A 19,789-nucleotide genomic window follows, 5' to 3' on the forward strand; every position below is an offset into this window, starting at 1 on the left:
GCTCTGCTTAATTCTGCAGTATTTCGCCAGTGATGGCAAGACCCTGTTTGAACTCGACCACCATGACAGCTTGAGTGGAGGCAGATACGTTGTAAGTGTAGTTCTGCAGGGGTATCCTGGGGTGATTATTAGCATCAGGTGGTAATAATCACTCAGAGTAACCCTGGGGTCCTAAACTGGAAGGTTGAGGTCGCAGTCCTTTCCTTTGGGTGCATTGCAGTAACATAATTGGGATTGGCCTTCCCCACATGCATCAAACTTTGAAGAATTTGTGCACCAGGTGGAGGCTGCAGCAGGGGTAGAACTGGAAAGTCATGGCTACCAGGCCCATGATACTCCACCCAGGAAGCCCAGTGTGTTAGAGTAAATATTGTGCCATAGCTACAACATTTAATCAAATTAAATTATGTTTTTATTTTGTTAGGAATTTCAAATATTTTGAGGAGTTGGCAGGCTGCTGGTAGTTTAGCAAAGGGGTTCTCAACCTGGGGTCTGGGGGCCACCAGGAGTCCTTGAGGCGGTTCCAGGGTGTCCCCAGCAAACGGATGAATTGTGAAACTTCAGCATTATTTAATTTACAAGAAGTTAACACAATTAGAGAATGTAGAAGAATGACTGTTGTGAACATAGTTTCACTGTTGTTTCTCTATACCGGCAATACAGTTAGTCTTGGAATTTGGGACAAAATAATGTCTATCAATAAAGATATTCTCAGATTTGGGTGTGAGAGACAAAATATCATCAAATGGGGGTCCGCGTGGCTCAAATGTCCTTGATATGAAAAAGGTTGAGAACCACTGGTTTAGCCTATTGAGATTTTAAATAAACACAATTTAACAAGAAGCCTAAACAGATCATAGGCTATAGGGTATTTTAGGATAGCCTATAGACTGCAGACTGATCGTGGTTTTGTTATAAATAAATAACTAAGTTGCATGTTAAGATCAATTAGCCTAATACTTGGTCTATTCCCTTGTGAAAAAGATTAGGCCTAATCCTATAATACATTTGAGAAGGACACTAGGCTATTAGGCCTACCTATACAAATATCAAGATGCTATATTATGTCCAACAGAAATAAAAGGACAAGTAGCCTACCTGTGTGTTGTTGTTATTCTTATTATTATTACGATTAGTATTGCTATTATTATATCAATGAATATGATAGTTATTTTTCATTAAGATGATTCATAACGCACTTTACCACCTAAAGGAAGTTAGTTGACATAATGGTAGTCTATTTCACAACAGTCCACACAGACACTAGATAAGGTAGAAGACAGTTGGCTCTCAGCCAACATTGAAGGGACTCAATGTTTTCCATAGACTGTGTTTTCCAAGCGGCACATTTAAAAGGGAAGAAAAGTGGAACTTGTTGGTTCAAAACAAACAGGGTAGAGAGAGGCGGAGGAGTGGTGGAGTCCAAACAAACAGGGTAGAGAGAGGCGGAGGAGTCCAAACAAACAGGGTAGAGAGAGGCGGAGGGTGGTGGAGTCAATCGAGGAGAAAGTTCACTGTGCGGTGGACAGTCAGTCAGCAGAGAGCGGGCCATGGCGGACAGAGGCAGAGCGTGTCCAGCGGCTGCGGGACAGAGCCAGCAGCTGCCTCCGGACTCCTCGGACTCGGACTCGGAACCCGCCGGGGCCGGGCCGCCAGCCTGTACCCGGCCTCCGGCCGGCTCGTTCCTCCGCACACAGGTCATCCACAGCGGACACTTCATGGTGTCCGAGCCCCACAGCGAGGCGGCGGTGCCGGTGCAGGGGTATGACTTTGACACGGTGAACAGGACGTGGTGCCAGACCTACCGCTACGGTCCGTTCAGCTCCGCCAGCCTGAGCATCGACCCCACTCTGACCCGGCTGTTCGAGTGCATGTCCCTGGCCTACAGGTGCGTCAGAGAGTAGCAGACAGCAGAACCCACCTCCACACAGTTTAGCTTTTGCGGTTTCTTTCCATTGAATAGAGGACTCGTAGTAGAAGAACGAACACTGTAAAATGGAGTAGCCTACTGTCTGTCTGTAGAAGAAACGCGTTGCCTACACACTTTACTATAGTACACACACCTCATGTATCTATAGACAAACCCCTCAGCCTGTTTGTGTGTAATGTTGTTGGCTGAGTTTATCAATCATATTTAGAGCTATCATAAATCTTCATGAGCTGAAGTCAGGCTACACCATAGCAATAGTGTCAAACTGTATGCAAATGTGGCTTATTTATTTATTTATTTATTTATTTATTTATTTATTTATTTATTTATTTATTTATTTATTTATTTATTTATGCTAGTGCAGATTTACCCCCCTTCAACTGAGTTTACCCAGCACTGCATGTAGGGCTGACATAAATCTGATTGAGGTTCAGTCATGGTATAACTACATCACAGTAAATATATTGTCAAGCTGGGTATTTTAAGACACAAATCGACCTTTTACTCTAGAATATTGTGCATATTAGTTATCATACAGTAAGTTTGTCAGTTGAGTCATTTTTAAAAGCCAAAAAAATAGTTTGCTTGTGTGTGTGTGTGTGTGTGTGTGTGTGTGTGTGTGTGTGTGTGTGTGTGTGTGTGTGTGTGTGTGTGTGTGTGTGTGTGTGTGTGTGTGTGTGGTGGATGAAGGGATTGCACAACAGCTTGGAAAATCTTCACAGAAAGCTGGACTTTGCTTCTAGTTGGCAGCATTGGGAAGATTACAGTGTAACTGAGGGAAAGGATAGAGACCAAACCGCAACTGATGCCTCTGGATTGAGTGCTTAAAAGGTTAGGCTGTAGCCAGGTGCTCTGACTTTATAATGTGCACATTTACAACTAGAGCTAGTTGTTATTATTTCCACTTGGACATTGGAAATGAAAAGTTATCATAATGGCCTTTCTGCAGGTGATTCTACTTTAGTTTAGTTGTGCAGCCTCCATGTTAACAGAACTTTTAAAATTGAATTTGAGATCAAACTAAAACAAGCATGCATGCAGCAGCCCTGAACAAACACCTGTTTGTCCTTAACTGGCTTTTTGCTTTCTGATCAAAACTGATCGAAAACAGGAAAAACGTTTCAGGAATTTGTCTTCAGACAGGTGTGCTTTAGAAAATATAGCTTCCATGTCACACAAACAACTTGTTCACAATGGCTCCCATCAACCTTTAGCACAAAGAAGCCAGTTCTTAACAGTTTCTGTGTACCAATCTTGATTTTTTTTTATAGTTTAATGACAGTTGCACAATAAATGAATCACATAGGCCTATACTCTAAGCCAGGGAAAGTTTGCTCCATAAAAAGAACCACATTTGTCTGTCTCAAATTTACTTTTATACATGCCATATTCATCACACAAGTAAAAAAAAATGTATAAACGGGCAATGTTTTTTTTATTTATGTATATGCAATATTTGTAGCAGCTAGGTGCCTATTTGTTCAACAGTGTTTTGCTGCATGCTATTTGTCGTTCACCAGACTGGTGTTCTGTTAATGGGCTCTTCTCCCATCATGTGTTAGCTCGCTGTGGTCATTTGCTGTGGCTCGTGCTTTGCAGTGTGTTACATGCATTAAAGTCCTTCCAGTAAAAGCATGTTGAAAATGATTCACCTGCTTCCTAGCAACTCCTGAGCAGCGATAGCATTAAGAGGCCTTTTCTCCCCGCTCTGTGTGCCGAGGGACACCAGAGAAGCAACAACAGCTTGACAGTGTACTGGTGAATAAGCTGATTGGGCACCATTATTCAAAATCAGGAAGGGTTGAGGGGGTGAGGCAGGGCGCTCAGTTCGTATAAAGAGTATAATTTCTGCATACGCATGCCCCTCGTATTTCTCCTTTGTTGTGGTGAGAGTGGTGGTTTCGAACATTGCACCCATGTGTCACAGTCACCTAATGCATTTTCAAAACTTGACAAGGTGTGTATGAATGGATAATTCATTTGTAATATGCTTATTCTCAGTGGTAAGATAGTCTCCCCCAAATGGAAGTCATTCAAGGGCCTGCGATTGCTGTGGAGGGATAAGATCCGTCTGAACAATGCGATCTGGAGGGCCTGGTTCATTCAGTGTGAGTCCAACACTCCTCTCCTCCTCTCCCTACTGCCCACATGTCCTCTCCTCTCATGTCATCTCTCCATTCATGGTAAAGGAGGAGGGCACTGACTTAAAGCATAGATATTATATTACTCTAGATGGGTCACCGCAGGCTCCGCCAATTCTAACAAATGGTAGCCGCAAGTCTCCTAAATGGGCGTGGTCAACCATTGGCTCATCGTGCGTTCATGTGCTCATCGGATGGTTCGATTTTCCAAGTGGGCCAGTCGTTCTTCCGACGCGCGGGTGTTCATGTGCTTGTAGTGTCGGAATGATCGGAAATATGGAAACCATAGCAATCAGGTGATGGGTTGGCTGAGACTAGCATCCCAGTGCAGAGTTATGTTGCTATCCACGTAGGCTGAAACAATATGGAACTTTATATTAGTGGTTTTGAACTAGACTGGTTGTAGTCTGCAAGCAATATCTGTGGGAATGTAACATTACTGGTGGGGGCGCACCATGCAGATAACGTTATTGCTCCTACCTGAGTTATTATCACGTAATAGATACGTTTTCTAAGTAAACTAGGACACTCTACGAGGACAGCAACTAATGGTAATAGCCTACCATATTAAACAACATGACAGTGTGTGATGTCATGTGAGCAATAAATAGTTGATGCAAAATACACTAATTACATAAAAAGTTTCTTACTGTCAACAAAACATCCAATCTTGTCCGCCATGTTTTGTGCATATATGACGTCAAGTCGGCAACTCGTGTACCAACATTCTCACAGAGTTGCCGACTTGTTGTTCCGACTTCAGAATCACGTTTTTCCGATGACTCCGACAGCACATGAACGCACCGCACCATCAGACCTGCCCAAAGTCTCCTAAGTGGGCGTGTCCAAAACCCACGTGACAAAATTACAGCAAGTGAGTTGACGTTGGGCCGTCTTGCTTGAATCCCATCGTCTTTGCTTAAAGCTGGAGTGCGTAACTTTTACATATAAATGAACGTCCATTACGTTCAAGCCATTGTCACACGAGTTCCCACAATGCTGAAGAAGCCTTTCGTCACCAGGTAACTCTCTCTGTATTTCACAATCCCAGTAGACCACAGTTTTCAATCTGTTGTCGTCCGGCGACATTCCCGCGCTGGCCTGGAGCATGTGTACCAGAGACTCCCGCTTGGCCTAGCTGTCTAATTTCCGGTTAGCCTTCTGCTAACTTGAATGGGGATAAATAATTGTCGTGCAGCTCTTCTAGACCTTACAGATGTTATCAGACCGAATAGATCCAATTCTGAAGTGAAACCAGAAGTAGCTCGGGCTTTGGCAGAGGAAGCAGCAGAAGTGAAACTGAAAGTTGTAGTTCCTTGAATGGCCGCTTGAGGCTGTATCCAAAAGGGAGTCATTCCCCCTTCCGCCCCATGTTAAAATGCCTGACTTTAATTGTAACAGGATTAAGCATGTTTACAGCCTGGTTCAAAACATGGTTTTGGCCTATATGGCTAATTTCACCTTTCATAATAACTGTACGGGCGCACATTTTTATAACTCGCCCATTTAGAGTAAAATAGACGATAGAAAAAGACTACCGGTATGTTTAGGGGATGACTGACAGGTCGCCTGTCCAGTGATCGTGCAGCTTGCCGATCACTGACCAATAGCAGGCGGAGCTGCGGCTCTGGGAAACCCCCCGTCTCGTGCCGTCTTAGGTGAGCTGCGTGAGGACAAAAAACAATGGTAGGCTACGTCCATATATTTACTGTCTATGAGTGAAACGAGTCATTTTGCACGAGCTGTGTGACGTTCAAAATGTATCCCTGGTTTACAGGCATGACGGAGTAGGCTACGGCGGAGCTATGACAAATGCTGCATTCATGTGCTGCTCGGATTGTCCCATTTCCCGAGTTGGGAAGTCGTTCTTCCTCAGTGTGTTCATGAGCTTTTAAGTCGGAATGTGGAAACAACATGGACGCTACACAGAAAATATGTTGTATTTTATTGCTCTGAGCGCTTAAACAACACGTTGATAGCTGTTTCCAGTTTCTACGTGACAACAAACAGCAAAAATGGCTGGGAGCTCATTTCACTGACACCACATAATGCAGCGCATGTACTCTCACTGCCAGAAGTGCCAGAAGGGGGAGACAACAAAAGTGACACACTCCACTCCAGCTTAAAACAGTAAACCCAGGCTGAAATTGCCACCGTTAGAAAATAAATACAAGTCCAGTGCTTGACTATTTGAGTGGCCTTTGCTAGACATAAATTAGGAGTTGAATTGTATCCACTTTTCATAGCTGCTTTCATTAATGAAATAACTGAGCTGTCATTAGTTTGTCAGTAGTCATTCCGTTGAAATCATAGACAAACCCAAGTAACCCGAGTCTCTGCTTCTAAACATTTTAGTCCAGTAAAAAACAGAAGAACATCATGTACAATTGACTGTGTAAAATCTGTTGAGGTTGTTGTTGCTTTATGCTGTGTTTTAGATGTGGAGAAGAGGAGGAACCCAGTGTGTGGGTTTGTCACCCCACTGGAGGGATCTGAGGCAGACGCACATCGCAAGCCTGAAGTGAGTCATTCTTCACCCAAATGCAGTTTTATCGAATCAGAGACCAACGAAGCAAAAGCACAACCTCAGTCAAAATGTTAAAGACCAAAATACCATCTCTGGAACACTGGGCTGTATTTAGAAGGTGAAAGCTGAATGTGCACACACATGAGGCTCTTTCACACACAGATCGCGCAAAAATTGCCGTTTAGGAGTCCCGTAAAGCCAGCCGCCTCGCCACAGAAATTGCTTTCACACAGAGCCAAGCAGCACGGCCACATTACCGTGCTGCTGTGTACTTTCAGGTGAAATCCCCTGCTCCCACATTGAAAGGCGAGCGGAGGGATTTCCTGCTCCTCCTAGCCCAAATGTATATTTTCATAGGTTAGTGTAGCCTAGGCTACTGTATGATGAACGAATTCATTCAACAAGACTTCCCTCCTAGTCTGCTGAGCAGGGAGGATAGTGCACTCGCATGGTGGGCGGGCAGATCGATATGGTGTCCTACTAAAATTGGAACGATACACGACCGCCCGCATATCAAACAGCTGCAGTCTGCATAACGTTCGTCGGGGGAATAGTATAGGCTATAAATGCACATGACTACTTAAACGTTAGTAGTTTTTGTAAGGGAATGCACAGAGCTGATTTCGAGAGGGAATAACCTCAGACCAACTCGCCACAGACAGCTATAGCCCTCTGAAGCTTATTATTATATCCGTTAATTGTAGCCTACCTACTAATGTCAACATCGTTTGAGCATAAAGCCTAACCGCACGGAGCATTCCTCCTGGCGTCCGTGCAGTCATGCACTTTCTTGATACATGAGGTGATTTCCCCTGTAATTTTTTTTATGAATGAGCAGACCATTCGCACCTTTTCCGGCTCGCTGCGACGACCTTTCAAGTGGAGGCGGGTTGCCAGGTAACCCGGCGCTGTTACTACCTCCCGTCGCGGGACAAAAGGCGCAAAACAATTGTCCACCAAAGCGCGTTCACGACTTTCACATCGGAGGGGCTAATCCTATTTTCCGTGCATTTTTCGGCTTCCAAGGCCGGTGTGAAAGAGCCTATAGTTTCCAGTTGAAAAGCTCATCACATATTAGCCCTGTTCGGCTGTTCGAAACTGTTCCATAGTACAGAAATAGTGGACTTTATAATAATTAGGAGGAACCCATATACATATATATATATATATATATATATATATATATATATATATATATATATATATATATATATATATATATATATATATGAAGAGTTCATTTGCAAAAACATGTAAACGCCATTCTTAATTTTGATACTCCCTGGAGTGCACATAGAAAACATTAGAGGTGATTTATGTGAAAATTATCAGATGAATATGTTTTAGTTATGATTGATAATACAAATTTCCCCAAAATAAATAGATTACAGTATAAATACATCAATATATAAAATGAAATGATAAAAAAATCCAAACGGAGATACCTGTTTTTGCAATATATATATATATATATATATATATATATATATATATATATATATATATATATATATATATATATATATATATATATATATATATATATATATATATACTGTTAATTTGATTTACTATATAGTCTACTATAAAATACCCACAATCCACAATGCATTGCGATTTCTAGGGAACAGTGAATGTACCCTACATTTTCTCCCGTGTACCACAATGCAACGCGGTCGTGTCCAGGTAGTGTCTGAATCCGAAACTCATTCTCCATATATGATAAACACTACATATAGTGAGTGAGTGAATAAGTGAACCATTTTGGACACGGCTGTTATTAATTTTTTTTAATGTGATTTTGTAAACCAAATCAATTTGGATTGATTGTGTATTTCTGCTTCATGTCAACAGGCGATTGTGTTAGAAGGCAGCTACTGGAAGCGCAGGATTGAGGTGGTGATCAAGGAATATCACAAGTGGAGGATTTATTACAAGAAGAGGGTGAGTACTAAACCCCTTCCAAACATGCAGTGAAATCCGGATTATAACCAGCTGCTAGCCGGTCGGCCTGCATGTTTAGAAACAATTAGCCGCCTTATGCGCACTCCTGCAAGTGCGGATCATGACCATCTTCAAGATTCAAGATTCAAGATTTTTATTGTCACTCCGTGGTACAAGTATCACGTGTGAAATTCTTGTGCTGTGGACTCCGTTTACAACATAGTACAAATATAACAGGGCATATGAGTGCAAAAACAACAAGAGACACAACAAGCAATAAGGCAGTAGAGTGATAAGACAAGTCAGAGACAGTGGCATATTCACTGCACATAGGTGCACATGTCATGTGCATACTTTAGACGTGCTTAAACATTTTAAATTCGACGTATTTGATGTACAGGTGCAAATAGCATAGACCTAATTAAACATACAATTAAACATTAGACATACATAATGGTAGCAACTACAGTACGGTACAGTACAGCTACTACACTATTTGTGTATGTTAAGGAGTCTCGTGGCCTGCGGGAAGAAACTGTCCCTCAAGCGATTTGTGCGTGCTTTTGGGACCCTGTATCTCCTCCCTGAGGGTAACAGGGAGAACAGGCTGTTGTGGGGATGGTTTGTGTCTTTGATGATCTTCAGGGACCTCCTTAGGCACCGCTGGTTATACAGTTCCTGCAGTTCTGGCAGCTCACATCCTGTTACGTGCTGGGCCGCGCGTCTCACTCTTCGTAGCGCCCTGCGGTCCATGGGGGTACAGTTCCCGTACCAGGTGGTGAAGCAGCCAGTCAGCAGGCTTTCAATGGTCTGAGACCCTAGTATAGGATCCGCATTATTGGAAAAACGGCTATTGTTTAACACCGGCAGGTCATGATCCGGATCATGTATGTCTGAGTGGGCGGGTGGTTAAATGGCACTTTACAAACCATTAATGTCCCAGTGATCATTATTTTCATGAATGGATGTAGCGTTAGTTACGTGGCTGGATTATTTGGAAGAGAGCCAAATTAGGTGAGAAAACAAGTAAAAGTTTAATCGTTTCTTTCTCCCCCATCTGCCAGTTTAAAAATGCAACAAGGAGATGATAGCCTACTGCATAGGCTAAAGTACCCGCTAACGTTCATGTAGCCTATTAATTAATTTATCGTTCGGGCAATCGCTTATATCAACGAATTAAATGAGCAAACTCACGGTGAAAGCGTCTGAGGAAGAGCCTGTGTGGCTCGAAACGTCACACTGAAATAAATCACTGTCAGGTATTTTGATCCAGCACCCAACCCAGTGGGTTTTTTGGATGTGCGTGTTTTGTTTATCCTCTTCATTAGCCTACTACTATAGCCTACTGCATAGGCTAAAGTACCTGCTAATGTTCACGTAGCCTATTAATTAATAATTAATCGTTCGGGCAATGCTTATATCAACGAATTAAACGAGCAAAATCACGGTTTCCTCAAGTGCTGCAAACGGCTTGAATGGTTTATTTTCCTCCCGACCTGTCTGTCTTGTAGGCTATGTAAAAATACAAGAGTTGCATCAGCCTATATCGAGACATATGGCCTAACTTTTGTGGGGAGAAATCGATTGAAAACTATAGTCAGATATGACTTGAATGCCACTTGTAAAATCATCCACAGTGTAATGTTAGTGCGACCACTATTTTGACTGGCGGCTTTTGGGCGATGTAACAAGCTAGGCAAGCACTCACTTTTTTGGCACATTGCCACCCCACGTTATCGCCTGAATGCTGAAATGGATCCTCCGTTAAAACGGCATGTTTTTTAATCGAGTTTGGTTAAGAATTCGCTAAAGCTGTTTCCACATCACATTTATTTTGATCAATACACCCTTTTTTTTGATGAGAATTGATCATTTTTACTGGGTGAAAAAATATATGATTCTAAGATACATCCTAGGATGCAAATTACATCTCCAGTATATATTTTTTGTTTTTATTTATATTCCTAATTCTGGACTGTTTCCCTTATTTTACTTTGTAGGTTCAGAAAAACAAGGATGATCTCTTATCAATGCTACAGCAGGTAAGAGGAAAAATTCACCCAATTCCTGTTTTACTGGTATTTACTTTTTTCTATTGTAGTCCTCACTCAATAGCTTTTGAAAACATACTAGCACATACAGCATTCTGCAGTTGGTCTTTTGTGTATGTATTGGGGACCCACTAGCATTTTTTACCTTTGAAGGTGGTTAGCGCTCACCATATGATCCTCAAAGTCCTCCAGGCAGCTATTTATAGCACATGGATTTAGTTTGCCTTGGTTAACCAGAGAGGAAAAGAGACGATGAAAAGAAAAGAGAAATAGAAACGTGTGAAACAACTTGCGTCACCGGCCCACATTTGCAGGCAATTGACACATATTGACATTGAGGGGTACTTATGGTTTGGAAATAATAGAATAACACATGTGAGAGCACCGTCCTAGAGCGTCGGGTGGAGTGGGGATTCTTGTCAAATCATCGCTATTTTCTGAATATAAGATTTAAATAATTTCAATAATAAGTCTAATAATAATAATTCAAATAATAAGTCTATGGATGGAATTATTGGGTTATCTTTTGAACATAGGAATTCCAAATACTGTTTTGTTATATTCTCATGTTACTTACCTCCAGAATTATCTCCATGGGGCAGAGATGCATCTAGTTTTTATTTGTCATTTGCTAAGTCAAGTTTATTTATGCTCAGAAACGGATGCCATCTATATTTGTGGAGACGTAAATGTAGGAGGACTAAATTATTTCATCCCTGATATTGATAGTATCCCACCCCGAATTGCTCTGGATGATTATGTGAATAAGCATGGCCAAACATTGCTTTAATTTTGAAGGGACTCTAAAATGTGTGTGGTCAATGGTAGAATCTGCCCTCTGGATGATAATTTCACATCAGTATCCTCAAAGGGCAAAGCGACTTTTGATTACATAATTACCCCTTTCGACTGCCTGGACAATTGTTTTGAGTTTAAAGTTTTATTGGCAACTGAAATGGCAGAAAATGCTGTATGTTTGTTTTGGTCTAATAGGAGATCGTTGTCGATTGCCAGACCACTCTCTGTTGTTTATGAAATTTTATGTTGACCTTGCAAAATCAACTTCTGATAATGCTGCTTCTTCTCCTACGCAACTTACTAAAGGACGGCTTAGGAGAAATGTTCCTGAGGCCTTTTAAGTTCCAATAGGGCTCATGCAGCAATGGAGAAATTGATTAGAAAATTAGAAGTTTCTGCCCAAAAGCAAGATGAATTAGATAAATGGTATGATGAATTATGTAAACTGATTCACACAGAATTAGGGAATACTGATATAGACAAAATAAATAGACCTTATAAGCCATATAAATCACATAAGCCATATTGAAATCAAGAATTAGGCACTTTATGGTCCGAGATGCGTAAGGCTGAACAATTATATTTACGTTCTGAAGGCAAAGACCAAAGAATCCAATGTAGAATTGCATTCAAAAGTATACAACATCTGTTTGATAAGAAGCTCAGACTATACAAAAGGAGGTACCAGAGAGCTTATCATTAAACTTAGAACACACTCAATTTAATAATCCTCAGTGCTTTTGGAGTGAGATTAATAAACAGGGGCCCAAACGTCATCGGAGGATTCCTATGGAAGTTTGGCAAAGGCAAGAATTCTCTTCAGACAGAGAGAAGGTGCTTGGGGAATGGGAGAAGGGATTCTCTGGTCTTTTCTCAAAAAATGATACAGGTTTCAATGAGAGCTTTTATGCTGAGATGTGTTCACAGAAGAGAGACTTGGAGGACCAACACAGTGACAATGATTTGAACAGAGAGCTGAGTAGGGAGGAGGTTCAACAAGCAATTGACATGGCTAAAGTGGAGGATGAAACCCATTTTCTACTGTACTGCCCATTCTATGACGACCTAAGAAAAACACTCTTTGAGAAAGTACCGTCACACAATAAACCAGCGGTTTGTTCCAAGCCAGAGTGATCCTTGACTCGCTCTCACACCGAGATATTTATTTTTCGCTCTGTCGCTCAAGTCAACCCTTTGGAATCGCTCTGTCGCTCTGTTTAAATCGCTCATCAACAGGCACACGAAATGACGGACATGTGGGGGATATAACGTTACGCAATGTCATGCTGTTTGTCCACTACGAGCCACCGTCATTGTTTACAAGCTAAGCCTATCAGCGTGCTCCTAATGCGAGCTGCATACCGGTAGTACAGACTTCACTTCATGTCAGCTGTCAGCCTGTCAATGTGGTTTGTTGCCACACAATAAACCAGCGGTTTGTTCCAAGCCAGAGTGATCCTTGACTCGCTCTCACACGGCAGCCAATCAGCATTGAACAGCGAGCGACTGATGCCAGCGTATTTTCGCTCGAGTTGGGATATTTCATCTTGAGCGACGAGCGTATTTTCTCCCTGTCGCTCTGTCTCTGCCGCTCGGACGCCCAGCGATTATTCTCCCAGGCGAATATACGCTCAATCGCTCGTTTGCATTGACTTTGTATGTAAACTCGACGGCAGCAACAAACTTTAATAGGTCGGTGTGAACGCAGCTTAAGAGAGGAAAAGCTTTGGGTATTGAAGAACTGTACAGTGAGGTGCTTAAATCTCCTAAATTATTTGATGTTCTGTATGGTTTATTTAAATGCTGTTTTAACCATGGTATTTTGCCTTCCACCTGGCTTAAATCCATTATAAATCCTATCCCTAAGTCTCCTAAAGATGATCCAAGTCTACCATTAAACTACAGAGGTATGAGCTCGGCAAAGTGGAGGATGAAACCCATTTTCTACTGTACTGCCCATTCTATGACGACCTAAGAAAAACACTCTTTGAGAAAGTACCGTCACATGTAGGTCTGTCCCTGGATAGCGATATAGTTAAATGGTTATTTGATAACCATACATTTGCAATATCTAATTATATCCATAAAGCCTGGAACAGAAGGAAACATGCAACGTATGCATACCAACTTGTTTTCATGCCTGAGCATTCTTAGCACATGTTTATATTGTACTACATTGCATCACCTTGTCTAGCCGATAACAGCCAAGTCTTCTGTCTTTATTCTCTCTTTGTTCTTCTTTTCTCTCTGTCTCTTTCTGTCTTGCCCTCCTTCACTCTCTATCTTAAATACTTAGGCTACTAAACTGTTTTTGCAGGTTTGATTGGAGTCATATACATGTTGTATTTATACTGTTTATAATTTTTTTGTGGAAAAAGTGTTCTCTTTCAAATGTGTCTGAATAATCCCGTAAGGGATGGGCTGTGTTGGGGCAGCCAGGCACGAAAATAAAATTATCATTCATTCATTCATTCATTCATTCATTCATTCATATTGATTGCCAGCGGCAACAATGCCTCTAATCTCTCCTTAGGCTTTATCTTTATTCAAGTAAAGTGGCTTCAGAATTTAATGTCATTTAATCAAATCTGACCTACTTCCAGCAGTGCTTTGTGAAGTTGAGCAGCATCGGGGGCTGTGAGGTGGTCGGTGACGTCACAGTGGCAAAAACAAACAAAAGATGGTGAGGAAAAGAGAGAAGGTTGGAGAAAGGCAGAGGAAGGAGCGCGAACCCGGGGAAGCACCTCAGTCATGACAGTATTCATATGAGGGGGTGACCTCTGGCCTGTGCCCTCTCAAACCACACTGCCCTGTACATAACTGTCCCACCCCACTCCTTAAGGTCTTTGCGCAGTCATTTTTTTTCATCCAAAATTGTTGCACGTAAAAAAAAAAAAAAAGGGCAACTCATATTGTGTGAATCACGTTTACACGCTGACTCAGAAAATTTCGTCCGTCATTGAAGTTTTCGGAACTGCGTTTTTCGCATCAGTCTCTTTTGACCATGTGTGTCCTGTGTTTGGGGAGATGATGTGGAAAATAGCTTTTTCAACTTTCACAAAGTATCAAAATACAGTCCTGTTTGATGTAAACCTATACAAACATTTAACCTCGCGAGGCAGCTGGATTTACCAGATCACACAAGAAATCCATCTTGCCGTGCTCCAAGCTATTGGTTTATCTCCATCCAAGCAGTGGGCCGGACCAATTAGCGTCCAGAGGCATCTAGGTTTGCCTCAAAAACTCTCCTTCACAAACTAGATTTTATTTGCCATGCTGCTATCCGCTTTGTGACTGGATCTGCATTTAACACTCACCACTGCTGCCTGTAGTCTCTGCTGAACTGGCATTCACTCCATTCTCGCAGACAAACTCACTGGTTTTTATTCATTTACAAAACTCTCATAGGTAAAACTCCGTCGTATCTACAGTCACTTCTTAATATCCACAACACAAATCGCAGCCTGCTTTCCAGTAGCTCCATCAATCTCCTCATACCCAAAGCCTGTACCTCCTTTGGTCGTTCCTCTTTTCAGTTTTCTGTTGCAGATGACTGAATCATCTGCAACAGACCTTAAAACTGAACTCATTCATTCCGCTCTCCTCTTTCAAAAACTCACTACAATCAATATTACAACATCATTGCACTTGCTTTTAGCTATCTGCTTCTTGATATATGTCCCTATTGTTTTTAGCTATTTACTTTTAATATATGTCACCGTAAATATTGTAAATATTACTCTCTTTTAGGATTGGTATGATGTGTATAATTGTATTATTTGTTTCTATGTTTTTCTTTATGTTCATTTGTTTTCTATTTGCCTTTTATGCTGCCTCTTGGCCAGGTCGTTATTGTAAATGAGAACTGGTTCTCAATTGACCTACCTGGTTAAATAAAGGTTAAATAAAAAATAAAAAATAAATCTACGGGCGGGATTTAGGTGTAATGACAGCGAGAACGAGCCTGTGATAGATGGTGATAGACACATGGTTCATCCAATCACCTGCCAGCTATATTTTGAATGTGTCTGACCGTTTCGAAACAGTTTTCCAAGGATGAGTTCCGGATGGTTCTGTGTACCAAACCATCTGACAGCATAACGTTAACAAACATGCTGTCAGTCCTCCTATAAAGTCTCAAGATCTCTTCAGATCAGTGACTCAAAACATAAACAGACCTGAAGCCATACAAAACAAGTCATAAGCAAGTAGATTATGCAACCTATAGTGATAATCATCAGAATCATCATATAAAATTTAGTAAGTGGGTTCTGTCTGCGATTTGTGAGAATTGTGATGATTTTGGTCAGTAATGATGTCATCACTGATGGTCACTCGAGCAATTGTGATGCCACTGATATGACAGCATCAGTGATGTCACTGGCAATTGTGATGTCATCACTACTGATGACTCACTGACGTCATCAGTGATGCGCACTCCATGATGATGTCATCAGTGATGTGAAGTTGGGCAATTGTGCGCTGCGCATGCCAGTAGAGCAGCAGCCGAGCTGCGGGTGGGCTGCGTATGCGACCCCGTGCAATGTGCGAGCTGCAGGGCGGGTAGTCTCGCTGGCCAGCCTCCCCTCCCTTCCGTGAGAGGAGTCTGGCGGCGCTGGTCACCATTCTGGAATTGCGATGGGTGGCGCTTAGTGGCAGTGCCCTTAATTGGAAAATAGTTTCAAACAATCCAACTTGCCATTTTCAGCGTGTAGCAACGAGCTAGCGTGTAGGTTTCTGCCGTTAGCTTGCTAGCTAGTTAGCGTTGTTGTTTTCACTGCGGCAACAGGGGACTATTTACAGCAACACACAGGGAGGAGGGAGCGGAAGCCGCTCTGATTGACATGGTCGGAGCCAATGACAGAGCTTCTTAAGTGGGGAGCGGAAATCCGGCAGCGTCTGAAATCCACGCTTCCAATGGGAGAGCAGCTGTAGAGCAGGGGAGGGCTTATGCCAGCAGCCTGTTTCCATGCAGCCAGACTCCTCTCCCGGAAGGGAGGGGAGGCTGGCCCGCGAGACTACAGTGCGGACGACCCCGCGTAGCGGGCGAGCTGCAGGGCGGGCGAGGCCACGTAGCGAGCGAGCCTAGTGATATAAATTTACTATATATTTTTGTAATTGTGTCCCCACTGTAATATTTTGTATCTTGCATTGCTGGCAATATGAACTCATGTGACAAGACACATTTTAGGATTCTGACATTTCAGTGTGATCTGATTAGAGCTACGATTATTATTATTATTATTAATTAATTTCCAACATCTTTTTAATAATCCATCATTTAGATTTTTTCCCAAGGGAAAAATATAATATTCTTTAGTTCCAGCTGCTGAAATGTGAATATTTTCTGGTTTCTTTAGTCTTCTATGACAGTAAACTGATGTCATCTTGGGCTTTGGGGAAAAAGTGATCAACATTTTTCACCATTTTGTGACATTTTATTGATCAAACGAGTAATCAATTTGTCGAGAGAATAATCAACAGATTAATCGATGATGAAAATAATCGTTAGTTGCAGCCCGAGATCTCATCGCATTTGATTTCATCACATTATTATGATTACTAATCATCCGTTCTCATCATTTAAACACAGAATTCGATTTAATGTAACATGTAATTACAGCAAAGTAAATAGAATTAAATGTGGTGCGATCAACTTAAAAGCGAGGCCTGTAACTAAAAACGGAGCTCAAACTGTCACATTTACGTCAGTTTGTGAAAGCGCTTGAATCAAATAAAATAGTGTAAATAAAGGATGTGGGAAGTGACGGGCTGGGAGGTGTTAGTATTGTTCTCTGTGTGTATGTTGGTGGGGGGCTCAGGTCTTCCTGCTTGTCCGCACGTGTGACTGCCAGTAGGTCACGGACAATAGGCTGCTGCTCTTATTGAAATGGTGAGACATCAAAATAAAGAAATGAACAAAGCCAACATAATGATAACTTGTAGGGGGCTAGTGTTTTTGAACAATATGGCAAAACTGCTTTTTCATCACGTACTGCACGCACACACACACAGAGAAACCAAATCTTACTAGTTAATTTCCGCCTGTACACACACCTTCTCCCTCGGGGAAAATAGATCAGGAGATAAATAAATGACAGGGAAGGCTTGTCGTGAGCTTAGACGTAATCAAAACGCTTTCTGACTCACTTTGGGCTTCCCTATAAATGTGGCCTCTTATAGACGTGAGGCAAAGCATCTCAAACACAGGTAGGCAACCCGGGCTCTGGATCTGCATTTGCTGTGAGTGTTTTTGCTTGGTTTTCGGAATAGAAAGAAAAAATGTGGGGCAAGAACAAACTTCTGGTTGGTTGGTTTTCTACATTATATCATATCTTATCTAAATGACAATATGTCATTTTGCTTTTGTGTATCTGGATGTAAAGCTTGAAATTAATTGTTTCCTTGCTGTTTTGATATTCTTTATACAAAGTGGAGCACACCCCAAAAGGTTGAAGAGGTGCAGACTAGCTAAGATAATATAAAGAAAGGAAAATTCTCCTTTGTTGTGTTTTATGTTTTCATATTCTTTTAACAAGTTTTTCAAGTTTTTTTTTAGCAAGCATGATTTTGTTAGCTTCTTATTGAACAAAGGGTATCATTTAGTAAATAGTAAATAGTTGTATAGTGTTTATCTGCATTTCTTAGTGCACAAAGATGGCAGTTTCATGCTCTCAGTACTTTTCATCCACTGTAACCTATCGCAGTAGTTCCCAAAGTGGGGGTCGGGCCCCCCAGGGGGGTCGCGGGACACCACTGGGTGGGTCGCGAGATGATTTCCAGAATGTGTGAAATTAGCCTAAAGAATGTGTGAACTACAAAATGTGTGAAATACAATTGAAAAACTATTAAAAGAGCACATTCATTTTTTTTTATTTTTTTTTTACGAAATGCACACTAACATTAGTATGCTTCAACCACCTCCGAGGATAGTGGGGGTCACGAGCCTCTGGCACCATTATTTTGGGGGTCGCGGGCTGAAAAGTTTGGGAACCCTTGACCTATCACTCGTTTTTGTAGTAAGCCCTCTATTGGTAGGATGAGGGATTGATTTGTATGTGTATGTTGCTTCATGTAAGAGGGTCCTATGAATGTCTCGATGTCTCCAGGGTCAGATCTGCCGGGCCGAGCTGGAGAAATGGTCCAATCAGATTTACCAGGAGCCTGTGGCTGTGCCGGAGCAGGCCCACATGTTTGACCTGGACTGCTTTCTGTCCGACATCTCTGACACCCTGTTCACCATGACGCAGAAGCCATGCCCCTGGGCCAGCAGCGACCGACACAACAGTGAGTAGTCACACCCTGTTCACCATGAAGCCATGCCCCTGGGCCAGCAGTGACCCTAACCCTAACCCTGACCCTAACCCTAACCCTGACCCTAACACTAACCCTGACCCTAACCCTAAAGGCACCTTCAGAGGCTGTAGCAGGTTCATTTTTAAATCTAGAGTGAATATACTGTCATGCATCAGGCAGTCTACAGTGTTAGAGTGAAGATGCTGTCATGCATCAGGCAGTCTGCAGTGTTAGAGTGAAGATACTGTCATGTATCAGGCAGTCTACAGTGTTAGAGTGAAGATGCTGTCATGCATCAGGCAGTCTACAGTGTTAGAGTGAAGATGCTGTCATGCATCAGGCAGTCTACAGTGTTAGAGTGAAGATGCTGTCATGCATCAGGCAGTCTACAGTGTTAGAGTGAAGATGCTGTCATGCATCAGGCAGTCTACAGTGTTAGAGTGAAGATACTGTCATGCATCAGGCAGTCTGCAGTGTTAGAGTGAAGATACTGTCATGTATCAGGCAGTCTACAGTGTTAGAGTGAAGATACTGTCATGCATCAGGCAGCCTGCGGTGTTGAAATTTCCAATGCTCAAAGCACTTGGGGCCGCTCGTTCTGAGTACAATAAGCCTACGGGCAACAGTTTTATTTGACAAAGATAACGGATTACTTATTTGAAAAAATAACTAATGGGGGGATTACTTGAGCAAAACTAACATGTTCCGTTGCTCGTTACCTCAAAAAAGTAATCTGAGTACTGTAACGCGTTACCAACGCTGATGCAGAATAGATAAAGGGACAATTATTTTTTTCATCATTGTAAAGCCACAGCATAGTAAAGAGGTGTGTTCTTCATAGAGCTAGCCTCTTAATTTTGCTCTCAAAGTGCACCAGATTGATACATTTTAGTTTAAAATGTACAAAATCTTCTTCCCGGAGGGGACAGCCCCCAGGCCCCCCTTCTGGGTTATGCATTGCTGTCTCATTTTGCACCCCCTGGTTGCAAAGCCTAGAATCGCCCATGGATATGGGTACAACGTTGGTAATATTATCAGTGACATCAATGTCACATGTAACAGTATGCTGACTTTTCCCCTCAGAAGTCTGACTTTAATCTGA

The 19,789-nt window shown here is 42.0% G+C and overlaps 1 protein-coding gene across 1 annotated transcript in view; it reads left to right on the plus strand.

The window, feature by feature from the left end:
* Positions 1–1,550: 1,550 nt before the first annotated feature.
* The window catches only part of mlxipl (MLX interacting protein like), a gene marked incomplete at both ends in the record, with an annotated part of 40,015 nt that continues 21,776 nt past the window's right edge, over positions 1,551–19,789 (plus strand). Inside the window, 6 exons of the mRNA XM_083641567.1 lie at positions 1,551–1,888; positions 3,932–4,038; positions 6,510–6,592; positions 8,453–8,542; positions 10,543–10,584; positions 18,501–18,678. Of these exons, the coding sequence (XP_083497693.1) occupies positions 1,551–1,888; positions 3,932–4,038; positions 6,510–6,592; positions 8,453–8,542; positions 10,543–10,584; positions 18,501–18,678 (838 nt within the window). The remainder of the gene's footprint in view (positions 1,889–3,931; positions 4,039–6,509; positions 6,593–8,452; positions 8,543–10,542; positions 10,585–18,500; positions 18,679–19,789) is intronic.

Source organism: Poromitra crassiceps, assembly GCF_964638095.1.
Source record: "Poromitra crassiceps genome assembly, chromosome: 1".
Classification (NCBI taxonomy): domain Eukaryota; kingdom Metazoa; phylum Chordata; class Actinopteri; order Beryciformes; family Melamphaidae; genus Poromitra; species Poromitra crassiceps.